Source organism: Halichoeres trimaculatus, unplaced genomic scaffold, assembly GCF_033239565.1.
Source record: "Halichoeres trimaculatus isolate MK-OKI-2021-1 unplaced genomic scaffold, fHalTri1.1 fHalTri1_scaffold_12, whole genome shotgun sequence".
In the NCBI taxonomy this organism is placed as follows: Eukaryota; Metazoa; Chordata; class Actinopteri; order Labriformes; family Labridae; genus Halichoeres; species Halichoeres trimaculatus.
Window position 1 is genome coordinate 29,602,422 of NW_027437190.1, and position 27,485 is coordinate 29,629,906.

The 27,485-nt window shown below is 37.0% G+C and overlaps 2 protein-coding genes across 2 annotated transcripts in view; both read right to left on the reverse strand.

Moving 5' to 3' along the window:
- Nucleotides 1–3,954: 3,954 nt before the first annotated feature.
- On the reverse strand, nucleotides 3,955–18,843 carry LOC141801131 (ubiquitin-conjugating enzyme E2 E1-like). Its single transcript, XM_074684065.1, has 6 exons — nucleotides 18,693–18,843; nucleotides 16,413–16,596; nucleotides 15,377–15,427; nucleotides 9,621–9,753; nucleotides 4,758–4,905; nucleotides 3,955–4,274 (listed from the first exon to the last, which is right to left on the reverse strand). The coding sequence occupies exons 2-6, from the start codon at nucleotides 16,565–16,567 to the stop codon at nucleotides 4,177–4,179; spliced, it is 585 nt and encodes a 194-aa protein (XP_074540166.1). The 5' UTR covers nucleotides 16,568–16,596; nucleotides 18,693–18,843; the 3' UTR covers nucleotides 3,955–4,176.
- A 4,437-nt stretch (nucleotides 18,844–23,280) lies between these two features.
- Nucleotides 23,281–27,485, reverse strand: part of LOC141800331 (ubiquitin-conjugating enzyme E2 E2) — a 54,547-nt gene continuing 50,342 nt past the window's right edge. Inside the window, exons 5-6 of the mRNA XM_074682775.1 lie at nucleotides 25,777–25,924; nucleotides 23,281–23,701 (exon numbers count right to left, since the gene is read on the reverse strand). Coding sequence (XP_074538876.1) covers nucleotides 23,604–23,701; nucleotides 25,777–25,924 — 246 coding nt within the window. The 3' untranslated portion in view covers nucleotides 23,281–23,603. The remainder of the gene's footprint in view (nucleotides 23,702–25,776; nucleotides 25,925–27,485) is intronic.

Here is a 27,485-nt window from a genome sequence, read left to right on the forward strand (position 1 = left end):
AAACCAAATTTACCAAAAAAATTGACAGTTCATCTAAAGTAGTGATAATGATAATAATGATAATAATAATAATAATTAACCCAATAGCCAATTAAAAGCACCCAGCAGCTAATCAAAGTTAGCAATGAACCAGCCCAATGACAAATCATAAGTAAAATATGGAAAACTGTGGTTAATTGCTTTGATCTGAGTGTGGTTTTAGCTACCTGGCTAAAGTCCAGGGTTGCCATGTCCAGGTGTCAAAACTAACCTAACGACTGATAAAATGTAGCCCTTAAACCAGCCCAATGGCTAATCAAATGTAGCCCCCAAACAAGCCCAGTTACTAATAAAAAGTAGCCGGAATAAATAGATAAAGAAATAAAAGCCCAATGGCTAATGAAACAGCCCAAATGGCACAGTAATGTGTAAAAATGAAACCCAAGCCTTTTAAATACATTTTGTTACTCCCATAGTTAAATGCGTTTCATTATTTACAAAACCACACCATAAAAGGTCATTACACTGGGAGCTGAAAGCAGTTAATCCCACACAGGTGTTTTATTTACATCCTGATTTGTTTAGGCTGTTCAAAGTTCTTTCACTGTTTGTGCTTTCTCTTCCCTCTTCTTCCTCATTGAACAACTTTAATTTCAAACACAGCATCTGATAATGTCGCTCCACTGCTTTTCTTAAGGTATTCATAAAGTGATTGCAGGTGTAAACAGGCAACTTACTGTACTAACTGTTGTTTACCTTATTTCAGCTGCGGGTGCCAGAAGCAGTGACTGTTACTGGTGCAGGCACTTTGGGTTTGTGTGTGTGTGTGTGTGTGTGTGTGCATGTGTGCGCCTGCTGGACTGTTTGTCCGTGTGAGCATGTTTGTTTGACATCTTCCATGTGTAGCCTACGTGCTTATCAGCATGCTGATTTGGTCAAGTTTGAAGTTGACAAAGCAAACAAAGGAGCAAAATGTAAAAGTGTGCTTCAGTTTAAAGCTCAAATAAATCCTCGAAAGAAACATTTGTATCAAAATTCCCTTGATTCAGGGACAGCCAATCCTGTCCCAGATGTCTTTAAAGGGTTTATAACATGCTGTTAGATAATGTACCAGACTAAAAATGATACTCATTTCACACAAGAGCTCCAGCTTCTGTCTAAAGTAGAAACAACCACTGTAAGATGTTAAGATAACAAATAGTTACCTTTAAGAACAAAGTGTGACAACCTATCACACAATATTTTCAGGTAATCACAGGTAAAAAAAAATGTGACTGAAAGAAATTAATGAGGGGTTGTTTCAAGTTTTTTTTCTATCTGTCAGGATATTTTATGGCTGGAAAAGAATTTAAAGGTCTGGGAGCTAAAAGCAAATAAGCAGTCCCAGTTAGAGGGCAGAGGAGTCTGAAGTCAGTGCTTTAAACCAGTTCTGTGTTAGCAGCCTGTGTGGTGATGTTAAAACTTAATGATGTGGGATCTGTGACTCATAAAGGTCTGGCAGCTGAAAGACGAAGAATGAATGAGTGATATGTCCTAAATCTGGAGCCAATAAATGCTGCTCATTGAGAAAGAAGGTTTTGAACTTTTTTTTTTTTTATATAAACATCCCCAGGAGTGATCAGAATCAAATGAAGCATTATATAGAACAGGAACTCCAACGTACATATTTTACTTCCTCCTCTCTTTAACATCTTTTTTAAAATTTAAATTAGATCCCCATAAAGAGGTTTGCATGTTGAGACAGTGAGCAAACTGGCATGTACTGAATTAAATACTTCAAACGTGATCGCAGGATCTGTGCCCCTACTGATCTATTTTTAGCCCGACAAACTGTTCATGATACAGCGATAAGAACACTGTGTTCTTTACATCAGAGGTCCCCACAGACACCAGACGCCAGACGCTGCTCTTTACTTTGTGCAGCTACCCAGAGATGATTGAACACCTATCCCAGGCAGGCAGGGTGAAGTTTCAAAAATATCTGTTAATTGTGCCGTGACTTAATTTTGTTTTGATGCAGAGGTACTGAGATGACATTTGACCTATATAGGATGTTTATATGACATCAGCACATCATGTACAGGAAACAAAGTGTCCCAAATCTAAATACCACAAAAACTACGCTAGGATGTCTGAGGTATGAGTGGCACTTAATGATAAAGGTGGTGAGAACACAATGTTCTTTACATTAAACACAAAGCAGTATGGGCTGGACGCTTGTTTGTTCAGAGCACATCCTAAATTATACCTGGATGAACCTGAAACAGGAGCTCAAATTCAAACTAATTAACTTTACAATGAACCTGATGCAGTGAGAGGCTGCTCTGGGGCACGTTTGTTATTAAACTTTTCTTTTTTTATTTATTTAAAAATATCACCTATGTGTTTTATTTTTAAAATGATCTTTTAGGGATTTGGGTGGGGAGATGCTTATAAAAAGGATGTTTTGCTCAATTTTATACCTCTGATAACTTAGAAAGCTGTATATGATTTACAAATCTAAATGTGATTTACTTCTCCCTTGCTTGTCTCTGAAACCCAATTTCAGCCTCTTTATTTCTGCTACTGTCTCTTTAAGACCTCCCCAGCATTCTAGAACCCATAACTTTAGAAGCCTCCTCCACTTCAAAGTAACAAATCAGTGATTATATATTATTAAAAAGGACAAATTTTCCCTTTTTAAGGAGGTTCAGCAACTTGTGATGTCACAAATTGAACAAATTTCATCTTGACCTCACTGAACTCTCAGCTTTTAGTGTCAGGATTATTCCCATACTTTTTCGTCTACGTGTTTGAAACTTTAGTCAAGTTTAGCATTTACATGGAAAATTTTATCTTCAGTTTTTTTTATTTTTCGAAATAATAATAATAATAATAATAAAATGTTATTTACATAATTAGATGACACCATCGTTTGCCAAGAGTTAAAACATCACTCTCAGCTATAAAATCCAGTGCATACTAGGAAAAAAAGGATGACTCTTTCACAAAGACTTTGCGTTAGCTTTTTGTTGTAACCAATGACCACATTGTGTCAATTAAGACTAAAAAAAGTTACTAGCATTATGAGCTTTCTGGGGGTTTTTTTAAACCCCCATACTCCAAAAATATCTGCCTTTAAATCTGAAAATGTCAAACTTTCCCTGTGATTTTAAAAAGGAAACTTAAAACTTTTTTTCCCTTCAAATCTGACCTTCAACTCAGAGTGATTCAAAAGTGTAGTCAAAAGTTTTTGGTCATTTTTATAAAGCTGTATGCACAGATGTCAGGCTTCATTTCAGTGGAAATGTTCTCTGTTGGTAGAAAAAACATCCTTTGGAGATTCCAGCGATCATTACCATTTTTTTAAAGCCGCTTAATGAAGAAAAATGAATAAATGTGATGCTTAATGTGTTTAATTTTGATGTTGTCACTCTGGCTTCAGTTCCTTCACAAGTGGAGCTGCTGAAAAATTCAAGACTTTACAGTTAAGAGCCAGAAATTGCTGCATTTTTTAAACACATTTTTTTTTTCCACAAAACTTAAACTTTCTTATTCCTCACTTTTGAAGGTTTTGTGCCTTTATTCAGAGGGGACAGGAGAGTGGATAGAGCAGGACACAGTGTGAGAGTGGGAGTGGGAAGTGATGTGAGAAAGAGGATGCGACCTAATTGCTTGGCCATACCATGTACCCTTTTAGAGCTGTGATACTCTTCCTGATGTCAACAGATGAAAACTGAAAAGTACAGGGACTCTAGAGGAATGTGCCAAAACCTCCAGTGTCAGTGTTGTTTGTCCTCTCTCAGCTACGGGAGAAAGACGGAGGTTAAGTCATGTGGTTCTGTAAACAAGGACCCATTTGACGATTAGATACTATGACCTAGAGGTGAAGACGGGATTCTTGTTTAAAGAAAGAATATTCATTGTTCCCAAATCCAGTTATTACCGGTATCCAGGAATCCCTCCTGCGAAATTCACAATGTGAAAAAAAGAACGCGGCGGCGCAGACTTCCTTTCCATTGTGTTCCTTTATTACCATATCTGCAGAGATAACTTAATCAGGAAGCAAAAAATATACCAGACAATAAAGTACTAAAAATCTGAGATACAAATAACCCCCCAACACAGACCGCCCTGAGCCCCCCCAACCCTCCTCTTCCTCCTCCTCTTCTTATTCTTCCTCCTCCTCGTCTTCCTCCCTCCTCGTCCTCTGTGGGTTTATGTGGCGTATCGCTTCGTCCACTGTTTGGCTGTTCGGTCATGTTCTGCTCTGTTAGTCGTGTACTGGGTGGCGATGCTTCCCACCAGGGGATCAGCTGAGTGGACGAACAGATTCAAAAGGTTAAAAACATTTCTTCAACAAAAACTAATCGTTCCTAAGTCACTCTTCGATGATATCTGCTGCGATTGGAGACCTGATCTTAATCAGACAGTTGACTCATATTAATCTAACAAAGCAGCTCACAGATGTTTGACAGAGCAGATGAAGAAAACTCCCTGTCTGCTTTCACTTTTGCGCAGCAACAGTTCTGTAAAACTGAGCAGAACGCCCAAATGACGCAGAGTTTCCTGTCTCGATGGCACTGACTACATTTACCAGCATGTACACATCAGTGTCAGGTTTCTGTTGGTTAGTAAAACCACAGATCAGTGCCGGTGAGGTGGATGAAAGTTCAGAGGTTATTTCTGCCAGCTTCAGCAGCATCACATGTTTCTCATTTCTGCTTTCATCAACGTAAAGTTGTAAAGAGAGCATCTCCAGGTGCTCTGTAGCTTCATGGATCCACTCTCAGTCTTACCTGGGTTACAGTCTGTGAGCAGGGAGCAGATGGACAGCAGCACCTTGGAGATGGTGAGGGCGGGGCTCCAGTTGTCCTTCAGGATGTCCAAACAGATCACGCCCTGACTGTTGATGTTGCAGTGATAGATCCTCGTACGAAAAGTTACCTACAGACACACAAACGTGAAAGTTTAGGGCCGGCTGCAAAAGTAAAACCATGAGAATGCTAGCATGGCCTTGAATTATTGCTACCGCAAAAAAACGCAACATAATCCAATAATTTAGTTTGATAAAACGTGTGAGAAATGTCTCTTCACTTTTTCCTTCTACGCTTAAAAAACTTGAATGTTTCTACAGAGAAAACTTAGAGGTTGAGACTTCACAGATATCACTAATTTCTGATTTGAATGATTTTAATTGTTTTAGCTTTAATATTCAAAATGCTCCTGTTGTTTTTCACCTTTTCAGTGAGTGCTTTCGTGTATTTTATTGTCTTTTCTTGCTTCTTTACCTCTTGATTTGTGAGCTGCATGTTTTATTCCTGCTGCTTCTCACCCCATCCTCGTTCTTCTTCTATACTTATGGGTTCCGAACAACCTAATTTTAATTTTTTTGTAGAAACGAGAGTTCTTCCTCAAGTCTTTTTTCCTTGAGTATTTAAATAATTAAAAAAAAAACAGTGAATGATGGGTTTGTTTTTTTACCTAAAAACCCTGAAAAAGATGACGGTGTTTGGTCAATGGTCCCCAAAGTGGGGTTGGGACCCCAAATGCCTTATGAATTAAAAAAAATAATCAATTTTTGTCAGAACAAACAAAAATAGGTGGATAGATTTTCTTGAAAAACATGTTCTGTGTTAATATTTGATCTGTTTTTCAAATTTCTTTGTTGTTAAAAAACAGAGCTGACTAAACCAGGATAACGACGGTATCGGTGGGAGCAGATTCATTCAGAAAACACATCAATAAGTGAACATAGGTAGTCTAAATTTCTATTGATCTTTTGAATTAGGTGCATTCGACCTTTTTTCTTGGTTTTCTCCATTTTTGAGTTCGCCTATAAGTGTATTGCCATAGGAGGGGGACGCCAGTCTCCAGCCTTGCCTTTTTGACTTGTGGTCTAAGAGTTTGGTAACCCCTGGTCTTGTATTTGATGGTGTTTTTGGTTTTCTTAAAATTATTTATAACATATTTTATAGATAAATAAATATAGATTTAGTTAATTTTTGTTTTTATATCGGATATTTATAATAGATTAATAAAATTGGTTTCTATTTGGTAACATATACCTGGAAATAAAATATCAATCTCTGCAAAGCTGGACATTAACAAAATAGAATAGAAAAGAATAGAATATTCTTTTATTGAGCCCCCAAGGAGGAAATTTTCTTGTTACAGCAGCTCACAAAGTGCAAAAAAAAGCAATAATAACAAAAAAAAAACATATTAACAGGAAGAATTTGAAATTAGAAATTTAAAGAAATATAGAACATTAGAATAGTATCATTATTCACATGAGAACAAAATAAGTACCAGAAAAAATAAGTACAGTAAACCTGTACATGCTCTGATTTTGGTTTTGGATTTCCTTGAATTTTGCAGCCATGTCTTCAAAATTTGATTTCCTGCTCTATAAAAACAAACCCTCACCCATAAAATTCCAGTTTTTGTTTTTCTTGTTGATAACATCAGAGTTATGGGAGTGCATGTGGCCAATGATGCAGCATTCACTCTTCGTCCTGTCCTCTAATAAAAGCATCAAAAGTCTGGGAAGCTTCAAAAACAGTTGTGTGTGTGTGTGTGTGTAAAAATTCAGTCCATCGAAGCTGGCAGACATGACATCAGTTTAGTGACTCTATGCGCTGCTCTGTATAAATGTTATCTGCTGTGTATGAAAGCCCCCTTGTGGTGAAAAAGAGGTACTTCAGAATAACAGGTGATCATGTTTTTAAAGGGCAGCTCTGCTTCAACAGCGGTATTTACACATCTGTGATAAAAACAACTCTCCTGAAGTGTGGAGGGATTTAACGTCTGAAAAACATGATATTTATGAACTGTGAGCTCTTTTATAAAGAACTGAAAACATGTTGTGAAAAAAAGACTGTGGAAAGTCTCAACTGTGATTTCATGAGTCTGGGTGGATGTGTGTGTGGGTCTGTGGTACATGATGCACCTCAGATACACACACATTTCACAAACAACTCCTCACCTGCAGGTTTCAGAGTCAGAGCTGGAGTTCAGATGTAAAGGTGAACCAAAGATACAAAAACAAACCTCTTTAGTCTGTTTCCTGTTTACACACTTACACCAAACTTTCCATTCACGCTATGTCACACACTCTGTCACACTCTCTTGCTGTCCTTCTCTTTACACCCTCCTCTACCTCACTCTTTCTTCCTCACCTCTCTGTTAAAAAAAAACTGTGTGACCTACTTTGGTTTGTTGCCACTCTTTAAATCAGAGAGGATTCACTCCTCAAACACTTCTCCTGATGTTTTTTAAAATGGTTTCAGCTCAGCATCAAAGCGTTCTGTCATTGTTTGTTAATCATCCTGAGAACCAGCCTTTTTAAAAATAGTGTTTCCCCTTGGTAACTGGTGTGTTCACTGCCACCATAATGAGAGCATTTGTTACATAAAGTGTCTTAATTTAACCAAATAATCCTGCCAACACGACCGTAGAATAAACCAGCTTTTCATGAGCGTAAACAGAGGTGTAGCGATGTCTGATAAATGTCTTCAAAGAGCCTTTTCTTCAGTCAGAGCGGAGGATGCCTGAGATTAAAACATTGTCTAGACTTCTGTGAAGCGATTATAGAAATAAAGGATATCACAAATCACACATGGGCAGAAACATTTCAGTCTTTTGGTCACATAGCTCAGATTCAGAAATGTAAATCTGTGTCTCAGCAGCAGAGGGAAGGTTTTCCAGAAAGTCCTGTATTGTTGGGGTTAGGGTTGGGCAACAGGTTGGAATGTCCTGTTCCAGATTTGGAAACTGTTTCCATCACGAGAGCTATTTGGGGCAGGTTGTGCAGCGTAAAGTCGCTGGACTCTCACGTGATCGTGTGAAATGAGCTGTCTGTGCTGGAGTGATGCGGTCAGGCATGCAGGAGGAGAGAGGAGCTGTAAATACAGGTGAAGCTCAACAAAACAAAGACATGACAAGAGAAATGAGGAATATTCACCCCCGCCAAGGAGGTTATGTTTTTGGGAGAGTTTGTCTGTTTGTGAACAACATAACTCAAAAAGTAACAAACTGATCTTGATGAAATTTTCAGGAAATGTTCAAAATAGGATGAGGAAGAAGTGATTAAATTTTGGAGGTGATCTGGATCACCGTCTGGATCCAGGACTTTTTAAAGGATTCTTTATCATTGTGAGATAGGGCCATTTTAACCACATGTGTATATAACTCCATGATAAATGGTCAGATTGCTTTACAAAACAATACAAGACAAAGTCACCATAATTTCTGACAGATGTAAAAGTACGATCCAGGTCCTACCAATATTCTGGATACTATAGACCACTGTCAGGTAACAAATTATCGTACAAACCTGCAACTAACACCAAATTGTAGCAGACAGTCTGCTGAAAAGGAAGTATAACATTAAAGTAGGACTAAAGTGTTGGTGACAATCACAATATGCTTGGTGGTCTGCACTCTCTGAGTGCTTTTCTGACTCAAATCTGTAATACTGTGATGTGATGTGATAATCAGTGTTGTGAGAGAATCAAGTCAAAGTTAAGACCTGTAAACACAACCTCTTGTTGGTTGACGTCATAGACTGTAAAAAAAATCCCCCTGGTGACTGGCTACACTTTAGGTAAAAAAAATCTGACTCTCCAGTCATCCCAGATGGGCTGTGGTCAAACTTCAAAAAATTAATACACCTCGTAGAAATGTTTCTTTCATACGTCTGATTGTTGTGGTGATTTGAAGATATTATTTGGCTGCCTTGTATTCAAGTCCTCTTTGTTCTGAAATAATTCGTTTTCATTAGTTTTAAGAGGTTAAAAACAAAGTTTTACATCATGTTTAATAATGATTGACAGCTGCCATTCTTGTGTATTTTTACAGGGACTGTAAAATATGTCAGAAGGTAGAGTCAAGTAGTGATCAGACTCTTGAAAGAAAAAAAATAGAGATATATTTCTGTCACCCGGCTCCACTCAGATTCTCCCAGAATCCCTCAGTCTCTACTGCGCAGACTTTGGCTGCACAGCTGCTTCAATGGCTGCACCTGTGACAGGGGAATTTTGGCTTCAAAACTGTACAATGGTAAATGGCGGAGCCACGCTGTCCACTCTATGTACAGTCTATGGTTGACGTGAATCAGGGCCGAACTGATCAGCGAAGAATTTATTCATCTGGAAACCATAAGACAAATCGATTGCATCTGTGCGCAGCTTCTGAGACATAACCTGTTACTATTAGAACAGGATTGAAAAAAGAGCTGATTTTGAGGAAACCGGCACTGTTTTGGAACCAGTTTTAATTCTCTCAGATCTGTGTAATGGATTAGGCACATGCATTTCCGTTCTGGTTATTGGTTCCTGACATGGACATGAATTTTTCAGGGTTGGTCTTTGGGTGAGAATTCTGCGCAGCACATGAAGTTTTTCAGATCTGCCAGGACCTGGGGTGTTGGATTTTGTTATGCCTCAGCCACATGTGACACAGCATGTTAACCAAGTTGTCAGAAAATGATGACAGCAGGTCAAAACATCCGTCCTAGTTATTTCTTTTTATTTCATGATTGACCTATTGCTGATGTTTGAGAGATCCTCTATGAATAAAGATGAGTTTGAATCTGTTACAAATCAAAGGTTCAAAGTCACACTCACACACACACATATATGTAGTCCTGATAACAGTACCTTGGGGGGTTTGAAGGGGTAGTCTGGTGTAAAGGCGATGTCCAGGAAGAAGACTCCTCCCTCATAAACGGAGCCCGGGGGTCCCAGGATGGTTGACCTCCACTCATAGATGTTGTCACCTTTGGGGCCAGCACTGCAGGCAGAAACATTTCTCTCAATGAGACAAAAGCCCTCACTTTAGGAACTGATGATCACTGCTGTTTGATTCCTAACCTTTAACACAAATCAAATGAATTAAGTTTTAATTGTTCAAAAATAAACAAAAATCCTGTCTGAAATGTTGTCAAATCAGTGGCTGTTTTTATTGCGTAGTATTAAACCTTTTAGAGTGTCCAACAATATGTTAACAAGAACAATAAGCTCTCATTAATGCAGATTAATGATGGTGAAATTCTTAATATATTCTCCTTCAAATGTGGAGTGAAGAAAGTTTCCCTGGTGGATCATCCAGAAGATGTTCCAGGTCCCCGGCGACATGTCTCTGTGTCATGATCTTTAATCTGTATTGATTTTCCCTCAAAGCAGACCGGCCTCTATCCCTCTTACATGCAGAACATGTGGTCTTGAACCCCTCAGGGTCGTGAATACAAGACATAATATTATTGATCCAGAACTCTTCAGGGGGTTTCAGGGGGCAGATGTTACACTCAGTGCTTGGTGTTAACACGCATGTTTGGCAGAGGTTCAGCTCCGGCTACAACAAAGTGTAGAAAATGTATCCAGAGAGAATTAAGGGATTAGGATAATAAATAGGATAGGTGTTAAAAAGAAACAGCAGACAAAAAACTTGGTGTGGATCAGGTTTTAGAGTCAGAAATATATTTGTTTCTGTTTTGCTACAAAGCATCCCAAACTCTTTTTCAATTATGTTTCCTAGTTATGAAGCCCAAATTTCTTATTAGAGATATTCTCTGAAGCATCTTATTTCAAACCAACTAATAGCAGAGCTGGCACACTGCAAAAAATGGAAATCTTATCAAGTGTTTTTGTCTTATTTTAAGTAAGAAATGATTTATTACACTTGATCTGAGCTGCATTGAGCTTAAAAATCAAGAAAATGTCTTGTTTCAAGTTATCTAAAGACAAAAATGAGGTCTGAATTTCTTGTAACAAGTAAATAAAAAATCTGCCGTTGAAAAAATAAAAATTTGCTCAAATATTTGCTTAAAACCAGAATAGTGTCTTTATACAAGTAACTTTCCTCTTGTTCCATTTGCAGATTTCTTTTACTTGTTACAAGCAATCTAGACCTCATTTTGTCTTGAAACAACTTGAAATAAGAGATTTTCCTGGACTATTTAGGTGAACGTGGCTCAAATTCAGTCTAAAAACACATTTTCCCCTGAAATAAGACAAAAACACTTAATAAGATTTCAGTTTTTTGCAGTGCACCATCAGCTTTTGGTTCTCCCTGCTTGTTAACGTCGACACTTCTGGATTTCTTTTCAAGATACAAAAATTTGAAGGCAATATTTGAGACACAGGAAAATCTGGACATCCTCAGTACAGATGAGTTGGGATTGTTTGTATATTTTAATAATTGATTGGTAATAAAAAATGCAATAGGTCTTGTGACTATTTTCTCTCCTTAAAAATGTTTTTTTTTTTTTTTTTTTTTTTTTTTTTACAGGAGGTCCTCAACTTGTGTGGTTCTCGACTTGCGTCATTTCGACCTTATGATGCCAATAAATATATGTACGTAAGAAAATAGAGAAGGTTTCCAAGTTACGCCGCTCTGTTAGTAAGCTCTGTATGAATACACAGCTTCGCAGTGCCACCATAGACTGTAAAAAAAAAAAAAAAAAAAAAAGGACGGCATCTTGAAGTGAGGTCACCACTGAAACTGCTCCCCCTGGTGGCTGGCTGCAGTATAGGTAAAAAAATCACACTCCCCAGTCATTCCAGATGAGCTGTGGTCTAACATTAAAAAAAGTAACACACCTCGTAGAAATATTTCTTACGTCTGATTGCTGTGGTGATTTGAAGATATCATTTGGCTGCTTTGTATTCAATTCTTTTTTTTCTGAAAAGTTTCGTTTTCATTAGTTTTAAGAGGTTGAAACCAAGGTTTTACATCAGGTTTAACAACAATTGACATTGAGGTAGAGTCAAGAAGAGATTAGACTCTCGAAGGAATAAAAAACAATTATTATATTTGTCAGCTGGCTTCACTCTTTTTGCATCATTTCCAATGAATATCAAGTATGATACATGTATTTGGATAGTTATTTAGAGATTTCAGAGGTATTTAGGGTAAAAATCTGACTTACGCGGAATTTCGGGTTATAACGAGTCGTAGAAATGGAACTCATTTGTAACTCGAGGACCGCCTGCACTTCACCAGCTTCTGATTGTAAAGTGATACATGTATCAGACTTTTCCCATTAAATATAAAAAAACTTCAATAATAATGAAGAAAATTTACAAATAACATGAGAAACACAAGGAGTTTAACAAAAAGAGGCTCAGTGCAAACTTTTTATGTGTGAAAGTAAAATATAAAGATCATATTCATACATTTATCTTTTCTAACTAGCCTGAAATCACTTTGCTCTGACATTGAATAGATCTCCATCTCTTTATGTCTGTATGGAGGGAACTATTCTTATGATTTGGAATAGTTAGAAGTGCAAATTGAGCAGTATATTAAAATGCCCGTCTACAGTTTTTACACCAACCTGGTAATCTTTAATTTGATGAATATGATAAAGAAAAGCCTGAACACTGTGTCAGAGTCATTAATATAACATCTTTTACAATAACAAGTTAAGCCTGGGAGCTTTTTCACACCTTTAACGTTTTTGTGATAATTAAATGCATTATCATATACGACAAGAAACTCAATTAAACGTGGCTTTTAATCCATCATGTTCCGGGCAGGTAGTATTTAAAGCTGTCACACTTCACTGTTGTAATTACGCGTTTCATTAGAAATTTGCCTAAATGGTGCGAGCCTGTCGCTGAAACCTGCTGCTGCTTTTGTCCTTCATTGTAAGAACTTCCAGCTGCAGTCATCCATCTCTAATCCACGATTTAAGCCATTAATTTAACCACGAACAACATAATCTCAGAGCAGTCATGATACGGAGAGAGGCTGGAATCAGCCTGAGAGTGTCACTCCAAGCTTTGCTTTCATGTCTCGAATTTAAAGATCTTTAACACGTCTGAGTAATGAGGGGGATTGATTTCACTGCTTTTTGTGTTCATGCTTGTAGTCAAATCAAGATCAATGACTTCTAAAGTGAGCATAATAAGTTGCTTTATGAGGATGCATCAAAAACATGACATGTATCGCATTAAATAAGAAAAATATATACTGTATTTCATTTATCCTCACATGGCTGGAACAAGATAATTACCCGTCTCTGTTTTTCTGCAATGTGTGAAAGTAAACATCTGTAAACGGCGTGTGCTTCCCCGCAGCAAACAAACAGCCTGTTCTCTATAAACAGACTGACAGACAGATTGCTGCCTGTAAGGTGACAGGTAGACAGAACAGACGAGCCGGAGAAGCTGATGTTTTAAACATGAGACAAAGTCTGGAGAAAAAATGTCAGCAGCGACAACAAAACCTGAAAGCAGAGACCACATCTTTCTCTTTTTTTACTCTAAAGCGAGAATAAATAAGAAGCGGGTTTCTTTCTTTTCTCCGTCAGCAGCAAATATCCAGACGGTGCTGATTTTTGGGCTGCTCTGTGGCCTGAGGTAGCTCGTTTGATCTACTGAGCCAGTCGACTGTTTTTCTTTTCTCTTTTCACAGAGAGGTCAAAGGTCAGGCTCAGCTGCAGCACAGGGCCTGCGGCAGGGGGAGATTCAGAGATCCGCCTCAGGACGCCGCAGGAGGGAGGACGCTCGCTGCGCTTGGAGCCTGAATCCAGACTGTCCAGTTTTTTTACAATAATCTTTTAAATCTCTACAACGAAGCAAGCTGCACATGGTCAATCTAACTGAAACACTCAATTCCTAATTTCACATTTTGGCATTTTCATTTTTCTAGTCATTTGCTGAATATTTTCTAAACAATCAACAAAGATTATCATTTCTAAAAACTGATCCTGACATGACAAGAACATCTTTAAAGGAACACAGGGTATAGATGTAGATACAGTTAGATATAACACCAACCATTTGATTTGCTATATTCATATTTTTGTCAATTGTTTAAGCTCTTCTAACACAAGCACAAAGTCTAACACAAAGTCAGAATTCTAAAAACAAAATAAATACAAATAAATCTGATTTCTTTAGCAGTTTTCCGCGATCAAATCTTAAATTTCTTAGATCTAAGTCAGAATTCTGTGAAATTATACTAGAATTCCAAGGTTAAATTTCGGAATTCTGAGATTCAAGTATGAATTATTCGATTAAAGCAAGGATTCTGAGAGTGTAAATTGGAATTCTTAGTTTAAAGTCTGAATTTTGAGAGAGAAAGTCAGAATTCTTAGACCAAGGTCGAATTACTGAGATTATTGTAGGAATTCTTGGATTCGAGCCAGAATTCGCGGAAGGATGTTGGAATTCTTTGGTTACATTTGGAATTATGAGATTAGTGATTAAATTTTCAAATTCTCGTCATAATTCCGATAGAGCAAGTCAGAATTCTTGGATTTAAGTGGGAATTCTTAGACTAAGGTCAAATTCTGAGATTAAAGCAGGAATTCAAGTCAGAAATCTGGGAAAGAATGTTGGAATTATTAGGTTAAATTTGGAATTCTGAGATTAAAGTATGAATAATTTAATTAAAGTAAGGACACCTGGAGAGTAAATCGGAGTTCTAAGATTGAAGTCTGAATTTTGAGAAAGAAAGTCAGAATCCAATATTTTTGTAAGACAATTGTAGGAATTCTTGGATTCGAGCCAGAATTCTGGGAAAGAATGTTGGAATTATTAGGTTAAATTTGGAATTCTGAGTTTAAAGTTTAAATTTTCAAATTCCAGTCAGAATTCCGAAAGAGCACGTCAGAATTCTTGGATTTGAGTCGGAATTCTGGAATTAAAGTTTGAATTCTATTCTAGAAGTCAGAATTCCGAGAGATTAAATTGGAATTTTTGGATTAAAGTCTGCATTTTGAAAGTAAGTCAGAGTTCTTAGATTAAATCAGAATTCTCAAATTAAGTTGGAAGTCTTAGATTAGAGTTGGAGTTCTTAGATTAATATCAAAGTTTCATGATTTAAATCAGATTTTTTTAAGATTCAAATTGGTAAAACAAGAAACAAAGGAGGTCAGATCTGGGAAAATTGTCAAGTTTTCAGGATCTAAATCAGAGTAAAGAAGAAAAAGTTTTACTATAATCCCAGAATTCTGTTATGCTGTCATATTTTCACTGGCTAGACCTCTGATTTTTTTAATGGCCCATTCACATGAGGTGATTTCACACATTAGAAAATGTCATAGCGATAGATTTGTGCAATCGTATTCAGTTTTATGGGCCATATAAATTCCCCATCTCTGAATGGACTTCATTGACAAAGATTACATGGATGTCGATTCACTTCATATCCAAATCTGCACTCAAAGGTCCTTGAGAAACAAAAGTTATTACCAAGACCCCATCTGCTGATTCTGGCTCATAGGAAGAAAACTGAAGAGGGGGTTCTGACTGTAAACAAGCACCACAAATGCAGCGAACAAAATCAACACTGTAAGTTAACTCTGAGTTTAAGTTTCACTACAATCTGTATCAGATAAACTATTAGATCCGATTCTTTTAATGACTGGCAGTAAAACACTGACTGAGCAAAGAACTTAACTCACCTGCAGTTTGGCGGAGGGTCCAGTGTGATATCAGCCAGCTCTTTCTGAATCCTGCACAAAAAAAAGGAATCAAAGTCAATCACTGTATAGATCTGAAAAAGCAAAGACATGACTCTTACGTATATGCATCCAATTCCAGTCAATGATCAGAAAAGGAAAAAATGACACCTAAAGTGCACTGCAACAAAATGTTAAATGACTTCTTCTTTGGTCTATTTCACCAACTACTTACTCAAATACATAAATCTCCATTACTCATAAAGCCCAAGATTCTGTCATAACTGTGGTACAACCGCCTAAAGTGTCACTGGAAAATGTGTTACAGTCAGTGTGTTATAATTATCTCTGACTTTTATGGGTAAACAAACCCCACGTTTTCAGGGCACCTGTTCCTCTGTTACATCATGTTGTATTTACGTCCAGCCATGGCTTCTTCTCTGAATCAGCAGCTGAGTGTGCTGGCTGCCGTCGTCATGTGTTTGACCACAAATAACCAACACAGCATTTAGCTAGAGCAACACTGGAGCAGCATAACAAAGACACATGGAGATAGAATGATGGAAGATTAATCAGTGTGTTGCTCTCATTTGTTTAATCGCTTTCTGGGTTATGTAACTCCTGTTTTAGCAATAACTGTGACAATATAATGAGCTGTAAATGCACAAAGAAGGTGAGAGGTTGTGTTTTTTGAGGTGAAAAGGGAAGTTTTGGGATCATTGTGACTGTCTGAAGGGGAATTAACATGTGTTCCTCTTCTGTGGTGTTTTTATTCCTATATGACGTCCAGCACAGAGATAAGGCTGAGTAATGAGGGTGCAAAAAATAAAGCTGTTCTTCTCAAATTTATGGCAACTTCACCACAGCTGGACTAGAAGTATCAAAAAGCAGCATCAGACTGTGACAGTATTGTCAAAATACTGTATTTATAGACTAAGAAATTAGCCCAAAGTGGAATATTAGGAAGACTAAAAGCTGCCTGATGCAAGACAAACCCAGGCCTGATTGTTCTGTGTCCTTTCTCAAACCATATTTTTACCTTTTGGCGCTGGTGGAAAGCAGCTTGGAGGTCTTGCTCATGCTGGCTTTGCTCTCCCGTTTCTTTTTGCAAAGCAAGTCCCTCTGTCTGGTTTGGCTGGAGGAAGGCGGTGATGAAGAAGAGCTGGTGCTGGCACGCGAATCCTCATCCGACATACCGGTTTGGATTGGAGAAGAGCCGGGACCTGAGGCAGAGAACACGAGACGAGTCACACCACACAGCTGTGAGAGGTGGGGCTGTTTTAGAATGACTTTTAACAAGCAGATGCTAACTCGTCCTGCAAGTGGCCAACAGAGCTGATAGGTTTCATAGTTCACAAACAACTTCCACTGTTTATAAACTATCATTTGCATGATTTTATAAGCAGCTGCTGCTAAACAAGCGGAGAAACTTGATAATATGAAGACAAACTCGGGCACAAACAGTGGAAAAAATATTTGGAAAGATTTGTTGGATAAAATTCAACATTGAGGGGGGGGATTTAAACAAAGAGAAAGTTGACATTGAGATAAAAAGTTGAATTCTTGGAGGAAAAAAGTAAACTATGAGATTAAATGTGAGGAAGATAAGAAGATTACAAATCAACATTATGCTGGTTAAATGCTTCAATATGAGAATAACTCTTTATTTCACAGTGTTAGATTTCTGTCTCATACAATTTTGTCTTTTTAAATCTCAGTTTGACCTTTGTCATGAGTTTTTTGTCTTGCAATTGTGATGCTTGATCTCAATTTCCATTTTTAATCATAACTCAAGTTGTATTTTTGCACTTCTGCTCACCATGAAGTTTTTTCTTAACAACTTTTATGACTTTCTAAGCAATTTTTGACTTTTATCACTCATAATCCTTAATTTTAGCCCATAATCTTAAATTTTAATCCCCAAAAAGACCTTTGAAGAGATTTTATTGCATAATTTTGACATCAGCTCTACGTTAAGGGCTTGATAATCTTTCATGGCTTTCAAGCTCTTTTGTATCAGAATGAGATTTAGTATTTGAGAGTTTATTTGTTTACAAGATGTTATAACATACTCATAATCCATGATTCTTTATTGAACTGGACGTCCCAACGGCGTGAAAGTGAGGCAGTTCGCCCCCTGCGTTGAGCGAACTAACGTTTCTCACGCTGCTGTTCGCGGATGAGCTAGCCAAGTGCACAGTTCACAGCCATACATTAAATGAGTTACTCGTGTAACAGCGGCCAAAAAGCTAAGCTAACACTGATATATTGTGACTGAATTATAATGTGTGTGTAGTTAGTGAATTGTGTTGGTGACCCCTCCTTAACTGAAACTGGCAGCGAACACTCAGGCCCAAGAACCTGCCGAACGAACCCTCAGCAGGAGACCAAATCCCCTAAACTTGCGTCCACCATGTCCCGTTGACACTTGCTTTGAATCAATTCCTTTTAACCCAAGCTGATTCTTATAAGAGTTTTCTGCTACACATTGTTATACAGTTTCCTTTAAATGAATGTTTATGACATGATGGGGGAGTAAAGCTGTTATAGAGGGGTACACATCGCTCAGACCGTGTACCACTGAAGCGAACAGACGCGCCCCCATTCATTGTGTATACCGATTCGCTTCTCGCAGCATGCTGGGATACCCAACAACGCGAACCCAGCCGGTGGCTCCAATTATCAGCACCCCACCTCCCTCATTATATCATAATTGATCATATTAATAAACCTCTCAGTAAAACCTCCAGTTGGGGGGCTTCAGGGATGTAAAAAAAGCGTCAATTCACGTTAACAAGAGACCAGAGAGAGTAAACGGACGCGAAGTTTGGCGAAATGGTCGCGTGCTGAGTCCAACGAACACCCAGGCCCAACGACTTCAGGGATATGACTACTTCTTGGAATGGCGTGTGGTAAAGCTGCTTGCTAAGCATCCTTAACAAGTGAATCCTCAACCCGGTAACCGTAGCGAATAAAACAAGCGACGTCCGCCTTGGGTTAATTTTCAAAACATAACGGTTATGTATGCCTTAAAGATGGTGTTCAAGGTCGTATTGTAGGACTTCAAAGGGAAATGTCTCGTTTAAAAGGCAGCAGCCAGGAACCAATCCGCTCCAGCAAATAGACGGATCCCATTTTCCGTGCGACCAACTAACCACGATCGTGTTGTTTGTTTGCTCTCTTTTCTGCGTATGAACCGAGAAATGGGCTCCAGACTTCACACGGGAACACACACGGGCAGCAGACCTATATGTATACTCGCACCACTCGGTAAAACATCGACGTCAGATCATGTATTTTGCTCGCTAATCAAACTTACCCAGTCTATTGTGTCTGGACCTCCGCCACAGTCTTGGCTGGCTGGTGCCTGTCGCCCTCTGCGGTACGGAAGTAGCCTACCGCGGCTGCAGTGGGCTGTGCAGCACCGGTCCTACTCTGGAAACACGACAGCCTACATCAAATGAGTTTAAACACTGTAAATCACACATGCACATTTAATTTGACTCATTGAAGACTGTTTTTTTTTTTATTCAATGGCTTACTTTGATGACATTGATTTTAACGACACGTTGCTTAATGTTGCAACAGGAGGTTGAACTTGCGAACTCTGAGAAATAACAGATTTACTTCAGCATTTAACCTGAATTTATGCAAATAAAAAAAAGAAGAAAATCATCCATATCATCGACTGTATTGGCTGACCTACTCATTTTTTAATTATTTCTTACTTACCCTCCTGTTATTAAGGTATAAATACTTAAAAAAGGTGAAATCTGGCCTTTATGTATTACAGCAAGGTTAACAATAATAAAGTAAGGTGGAATGTTGTGTCAAACTATGTGATACAGTGATATTTCACATGATCTGACTGTAATCCTATGATGAAATACATTGGATTTAAAGAAATCTTCAAACCAATAAATTACGGGATAAAGATGAAAATAATTTCCAGTCATTTTCTGTTATTTCAAGAGGGTCATCTGGAGAGTGTGATGTTGTTTTCACTATTATTAGGTGGTTGTTGACGTTGTGGTACTTCAGTAGTGACTAAGCTGCTGCACCACTGGCCACAGAAACTGAAAAATCACTCAAATGAATCACATCTGTGTACGCGTCTAAGAATCGCTCATGCCTCAAATCTTTATAGGTCAAGTGAGGAGCAATATTCACCACATGGAGGAGTTTATCAGCACATTTCCGCAGCTTTAAGTCCATTAAAATGTGAATATTTTATAGTACAAACACCATCATGTGTAATTCATGTGTAACTCATGCGTTGTGTTTGGTGCAGTTACTAATAAATGACATATTAGGAGATTTGTAAAGTGGAAACAGTGCCTTCCTGCAGGTAAATGAGCTGTGAAGTACACAATGTGCTGTCACCTGGTGGCGGATGTGTGAGTGTTTAAAAGGTTAATAGGGTAATCTTGTCACATTGTGAACACTGCTGTGTCAATATTTTAACAGCAACATGTGCTCACCTTTAACCCCTTTAAAGTCTTGCTTCATACGTTTAAAAATCAGTCTCTGAGTGAGTTAAACACTTGAACACAGCAGAGACAGACAGTGTAAATTAATAGATCTGTACTTATTGCAGCACCCTCTAATGCAAGCAGGGAGGCTTTTTTCAAGTCTGGCAGGCAGCCTGCTGGCTTCTGTTTGCAGGATATAATGGCCATCCTATTATCTATGCAAAAGCCAATGGTTTAATTATAATGGTTTTTCTTTTTGTAAATCTATTTCCACATAGATCCCAACCCCTGTGCAAAATCTATGAAAATAGAAAAGAGAGCAGAAGCGGCTGAGTCAAGAGCTGACTCCATCCTTTGCTGAAAAGCTTTTTCTGTATTACTAATCATAAAGCCAAAATGTTAAAACACAGCGTGTGCAGTGATTTGAGTATGAACAAGGATAACAACTAAAGCTTTTATCAGGAGGTCCATTATCTCTGTTTTGAATACCTTTGAGACCTCTCACCTTCTGCTTTTAAAACCCGATTCTGCATCGGCAGCTTGTGAAACAAATATCCTCAATTTCCCAAACAGGCGGTACATTTCTCTAAAGATATAACCTCTTTCAATAACACTGATTTTCATAAATCTGCACCAACAAACAAACCATAGAGTCAAGTTTATGTGTCATGTGAGATTTGAAAGCACCAAATAATAGCTGTGTGGTAATTTTCCTACAGTTTGGGCGCATGTATTTTTAAACGAGCTTATTTTAAACCGGAATGAGCCCCAAAGTATTTTGTTTCTGAGGAAACTCCAGTCGTGAAGTCAGATAACATTTCAGCTTATAGCCTCTGGAAGAAGATTTGGGATCCTTCAGACCAGACTGAACCTCTGTCAGTGTGTATTTCTGCACATGTCCTTTGAGATTCAGCGTAACAGGTGATATAGGATGTGCAAAAGGGTTGTACAATATGTCATCATCACACTGCTGTCAGACAGTGTTAACATATTGTTAAACTCTTACATTGAACAGCTGCAGGGGTCTGTAAGATTTCTATTCTACCTGTTCCTGCTGGACAGAGCTTCTGAAGCATCAATGAGGATTTCACAGTCACAGGAGCTAAATCCTCTATATTCAACATTCAGTATCTTCATTTTTGTAACATTTTTGTTATTTTTGTTATCCAGGGATGGATCTTGTTAGACTTTTGATGTTGGTCCTTTGATGCTTTTGATTAATCAGCTGTAACACAGACTTTGGGTTGCCGTTTTGGCGCGGTTGGTGGAGCAGGCGCCCCATGTACTGAGACCACACTCCATAATGGTTGTAAGATCAAATCCTGTCCCCAAAGGAATTTGGTTCATTAATAATAATAATAATGATGATAATAATAATAATAATAATAATAATAATAATAATAATAATAATAATAATAATAATAATAATAATAAAATATAAAAAAATAATATATAAAAACAATAATAATAATAATAATAATAATAATAGCAACAATAATAATTATAATGATAATACTTTCATATGTGTTCATATACATTAAAATGTTTAATAAATAATGGAAAAAGTTTAAAACTTAAAGTAAAAATACAAACAAAATATGATTTTTTTTTAATATATTAAACTATGCAAACAGAAAATGTTTGATCTGTTTTTAGCATTCTTATAGTTGCCACAAGATCCCCAACGCAAATGAGCTAGGGTAAAGATGGCATCAGTCAAGGCAGATTGATTTAGGGAATCAGCAATATGTGCTTATGGCTAGTCTACATTTCGGCAATTATCTTAGGCCTTAATCTTGTTTTCGCATGTTTTTTTTTTTTGGGCTTGGCCACCTAGTGTTTACTCATGACAGGGGATTGCCGATATCTGGCAAAGCTATTTTGGGGAACTCCTGGTCTAAGTGACATCACAGAACAGCTTCTGAGAAGAGGTTTTGAGGCAAAATGATGGTAGTTTCATATTGGAATGCCTGACTCAATTTAATTTTAATTTAACCAAGAAGCAAATGAAGACACCAGGTTGAGGCAAGCTATAAGTCTCATGGGAAGCGGCTGCAACATGCCCAAGTCAATCAATTCAACCATGCAAAGCTACGCATGATTCTTTGAGTCTTCAAAACAGATGAGTTAAAGAACATTTGTTGGCTTTTGGAGCCAGCTTCAAGTGGACAACTAAGGAACTGCAGAGAACTTCACCATTAGCTTCACTTGTAAACACTCTTTACCATAGACTGTTAAAAAAATGGACGTCATCTTGCTCAGCTCAAAGTGAGATCGCCACAAAAACTGCTCCCTCCGGTGGCTGGCTGCAGTATAGGTCAAAAATCCACCTCCCCAGTCATTCCAGATGGGCTTTGGTCAGAGTTTAAAAAATTAATACACCTTGTAGAAATGTTTCTCATGTCCGATTGTTGTGGTGATTTGAGGATATTATTGGGCTGACTTGTATTTGGGTCTTTTTTTTTTCTTAAAAGTTTTGTTTTCATTAGTTATTGGAGGTTAAAAACGAGGGTTTATGTCACATTTAACGATGATTGACAGCTGCTGTTCTTGTGTATTTTTTTAGGGATTGTAAAATATGTCGTAAGGTAAAGCTAAGAAGAGATGAGACTGTCAAAAGAAATAATAATTATTTTATCTTAAATCTGCCAAACTAATGATATAATAAAGGAGGATTGTTGCCAACATAGCATCACTTCTTTCTTTCAGTTAGTCAGAGAAATCTATTCATGAGTTTCAGATACTATACTTCCTTTAAGAGGCAATAAAAGCTTCAAGTTACAACAGGAGTCATAATGAGATACAGCAAACTAAAGCAGATACATGAGAAGAACTTTACTTTATACGAGCTGAAATGTCAGACTGTAAAGCTTTATAATCATGTGTGTGTGTGCGTGTGTGTGACAGAGGCAGGCGAGAGCTGAGGCCCAGAGTTAATGGAGGATTCACTGAACACATGTAAATATTTGTGGATGTTGTGGGTGTTTGTGAGGCTGCAGTCAAACACAAAAAATCCCAGACAGAGCCGAGCGTTTTTTTTTCTCACAAGCCGACCACAGTGTGTTTTATTGGGTGCTTCAGTAATACAAGTGCACAACAAACCACTCTGCAATTGCAGAGGTGGCGGGTAGCCAGTAAATATACAAGTCCTGCCTCTTTCACAGGCAGACCTATACTTTTGTGGTCTGCCTCAAAAGCCTTTGAAAAAATACATACAGTACAAACAAAATCAGAGGAAGTTAAAAAGCATGAAGGATCCATTGACGCAAACCGTTCTGTTCCATGCAGATAACATATCCATGACAAATACCGAATAAAAAAAACAACAGAGAGCAAAATAAAAGCATATACTCTGCATGTTTGTTCCAGGTGCTGCTAAGAAAATGAGAATACATACTGTAGAGCCAGAGGACGATGCGTATGATAATTATAATATTCTGTGTTTTTTTCTCCAATACAATACTTCCAACATTCAGATATTGGAAAATAAAAATCCCAATCTACTCTTTGTATAAAAAAGAAGCTTTCAAGTCAACGAGGAACAAAGGACATTTTTTTTTCATGTTTCTTTTTTCTTTTTTTTTACACAGAAAAGGTAGATAAAATGTTGGGAGGAGGAGGAAGAGGAGGAGAAGGGTGATAGGAGGGCGGGTTTACCGTTGCACTTAGTGAGTGTGCTTTGACAGACTAATCAGGGTGGGAGTGAGAGGTAGAGAGGTACAGTGAGAGGGGAGGAAGGTAGAGGACGGGAGGGGGATCTATGTGGCGTATCTCTTCGTCCATTGTTTGGCTATTCTGTCATGCTCTGTTCTGTTGGTCAGGTACTGTGTGGCGATGCTTCCCACCAGAGGGTCAGCTGAAAAAAAGACGGATGGAAATCATAAATCAACAAATCACATCACATTCAAAACCTAATGAACACATACAGGGGACAGAGACTCTCCATTAACCTGTTTAGGGCCACATTTTTTCAGAGTTGTAAGGCATTAAGTTTTATCAGTTGAGTCCCTCTGGATCATGTCCTGTATTTATTTTGTTCCATTTTGTACTTTGTTTTAAGGAAAATATCATTTTTATGACTGGCATCAATTGTTGCCGGTGGTCACACAGCTTGTCACTGGGTCACCTAATAATTATACAGAAGTAGTAATAGTTATAATACTAATATTAATAAAAAAAAAGTCATAATGAATTTTAAAAAATTAAATAAATATATTAAAACAAATTAAATAAATGAAAAAAATGACAAAAAAAAACAATTGAAAATAATGAGAATTGAAATCAAAATTAAAAAAAAAGGTGGACAAAAACAGGACAGTTGAAGAAAGTAGAAAAGAAAGACAAAGAAAAGAAGGAGAAACACAAAGAGACAATTAAAAATAAGTAAAGCAAAATGTGAAGGAGAGATTTAAACTAAAAAAAATAATTATATGAAGAGAAAACATTTAAAAGAAAAAAGGAAAGGAAAAGAAGAAAGAAATGCATAAGGAAAAAGTAACAGAAAAATAAGAAAGAAAAAAGAAAGACAGGAAGAAAGAAAGAAGGAAAAAAAATTCTAATACAAACAAAAAGAAAAAATGACAAAGAAAGTAACAAAGGACATATATGGAACAAAAGAAAGAGAGACAGAAAGAAAGACAAAAAATTAAATAAGAACAAAAAAAGACAAAAATGGAAAATAACAAATGAAACGTTAAAAAAGAAAAAGAAAGAATAAAACCTTAATACAAACAAAAAGAAAAAAAAGAAAGAGAGAACATCACAAATGAAATGTTTAAAAAGAAAGAAAGAAAAAAGGGGAGAAAGAATAAAAGACAAAGGACAAAGTTACAAAGAAAATGTTTATTTGTTTAATTTTATTTATTTTTATGACTGGCATCAATTGTTGCCGGTGGTCACACAGCTTGTCACTAGGTCACCTAATAATTATACAGAAATAATAATAAGTATAATACTAATAAAGAAAAGTTAAATATTGAAAAAAATCAAAATAAACTTAAATAATAAAATTAAATCAATTAATTTAAATTAAATACCTAAAGAAATATAATTAAAATAATTTGTGGGGGTGGGTTACTCTAGAGACTTGAATGATTAAAAAATGATAAATATGTTTGGGGGGAAAATCGCAAGAAATTAATGAATACTGTCTCTTTCCAGGACAATTTGCATCCACCATGTCTTTCCCAGAAGCAGATGATGTCACGTGACAGGAACCACTCAGAAACTATTTTTTATAAACAAAAATCTTTTCCATGTTGTCTACAAGCATATTAGTGGAAGTTGCATTAGTAATGCTGAGATTTTTTATTGTACGTAGAAAAGGACAGTGATACATTTTGGAAACAATTGTTGGTGGTGGGACAAAATTAGTTAAACCCTCGTCCATCATCTTTAACTCACAGTTGCTGCTGTTATCAGACAGCACACTGTGGTGTTAGCATGTCTTTATGTGGACCACTGACCTGCTTTCCCCCTTTTTAACCTCACCCTTCTCTTTAAAGCTCCTAAGTCTTGTTTTATTTTTCACTGTCTTCAGTTTTCCACAAAGCATCCCTCCTGGGAGCTCCACCGTCTGATTCTCTCTGCTGTGAAAATGTGGTTTTATTATTTACAGCTTCTGGCTTCAGACTGAGCCAAAGATCTGTCAGTGCTGGACGGCCTTGGGAAACAATGGAGGTTTGAATCGGTCATGGCTTACTTAATCCACCATAAATAGTCTGGAAAAGTTCACGTCGACTGTGTGACAACCTGAAACTTCTCCTCCAGTGAAAATAAACAGTTAAAGCAGAGAAAGAGCAGAAACTCTGAGTCAATGTGGAGGTTAGAAAGAGCTCGTCAGGACACCCGGCCTCTTTACTGTACGATGAAGTCTCATCAGAAGTGGAGCATAAGAAGAGTTACAGTGGTGTATTCAGGTGTGGATCTTACCTGGGTTACAGTCTGTGAGCAGGGAGCAGATGGACAGCAGCACCTTGGAGATGGTGAGGGCAGGGCTCCAGTTGTCCTTCAGGATGTCCAAACAGATCACGCCCTGACTGTTGATGTTGCAGTGATAGATCCTCGTACGAAAAGTTACCTGCAGACACACAAACGTGACAGTTTAGAGTCTGGCTGTAAAAGTAAAACCATGGGAAGAACAGTCGATACAATAAGCCTGAAAAGTGACGTCTACCATCAACCAAACATCAGGATCAACAAACTGAGACATAATGTGAAGGAAGAAGAGATTGATTTATCACTGATTGATATTTCTAAATCTCCTTATAAATGGACAACAATGTATTTGCTTTGATTTAATGAGCAATTTCATTCTACGAAACAACTCCTTTATATTTCATCAACAATTGCCTGAGAGACCTTTAATACCAAGGATGAAGATTTGAAGCCTGATCAGTTGGATAATAACGTTGTTGTGATGAGTCACTGACAGAATGAGATAAGAGGATCAACAATTGCAGTCTGAGTGAAATAGAAGCATACTTCAGTGCAACACATTTAAGAAAAAACAACAGTTTAATATAACTCAAAAACTATCTGGCAAGGAAAGAAAGAAAGAAAGAAAGAAAGAAAGAAAGAAAGAAAGAAAGAAAGAAAGAAAGAAAGACAGAAAGAAAGAAAGAAAGAAAGAAAGAAAGAAAGAAAGACAGAAAGAAAGAAAGAAAGAAGACACGAAAGGAAAAAAGAAAGAAAAAAGAAAGGAAAAAACAAAGGAAAAAAGAAAGAAAAAAGAAAGGAAAAAACAAAGGAAAAAAGAAAGAAAAAAGAAAGAAAGAGACACAAGCACTAAAGAATGACAAATAAGTAATGAATGAGAAAAAGAAAGAAAGATGAGGAAAGAAAGGAATAGAAGAGCAAAAGAAGGAAAAGATTAAGAAAAACAGGTTTAAAGGAAAAAAAATGAAAGGAGGGAAAAAACAAAACTCTTGTTTAATCTCCAAATGAAGCAAAAAGTTTATAAGAAAAGAGAAAAAAATGTAAAGAAAGACAAATCAATGAAGAAAAGAAAATGAGATGTACAGAAACAGGAAAGTTGAAGAAAGTAGAAAAGAAAAACAAAGAACAGGAGAAACACAAAGAAACGATGAGAAAATAAGTAAAGCAAATGTGAAGGACAGATTAAAATAAAAGAAATAATAAGAAAACTCTCAAAAGAAAGAAGGAAAGGAAAAGACAGAAATAAACGCATAAAGAAACAGAAAAGAAAGAAAGAAAAAAGAAACAGAAAAGAAAGAAAATTCTTATATGAACAAAAAGAAAAATGACAAAGAAAGTAACAAAGGAAATGTTTAGTAAGAAAGAAAAAAAAGAAGGAAAGAAAGGATACATTTTTAATACAAACAAAAACAAAAAAGACAAAAAGAGAAAGAAATATGAAACATTAAAAAAGAAAAAGACAAAGAGAGAATGTCACAAATGAAATGTTAAAAAAGAAAGAAAAAAGAAAGACAGAAAGAAAGAAAGAAAGAAAAAAAAAGACAAAGAAAGTAACAAAGGGAATGGAAAGAAAGAGAAAGAGAAAGAAAGAACAAAATTGTAATACAAACAGAAACAAAAAGGACAAAAAGAACATCACAAATGAAAGAGAGAAAGAAAGGAAGAAAGAAAGAAAGAAAGAAAGAAAGAAAGAAAGAAAGAAA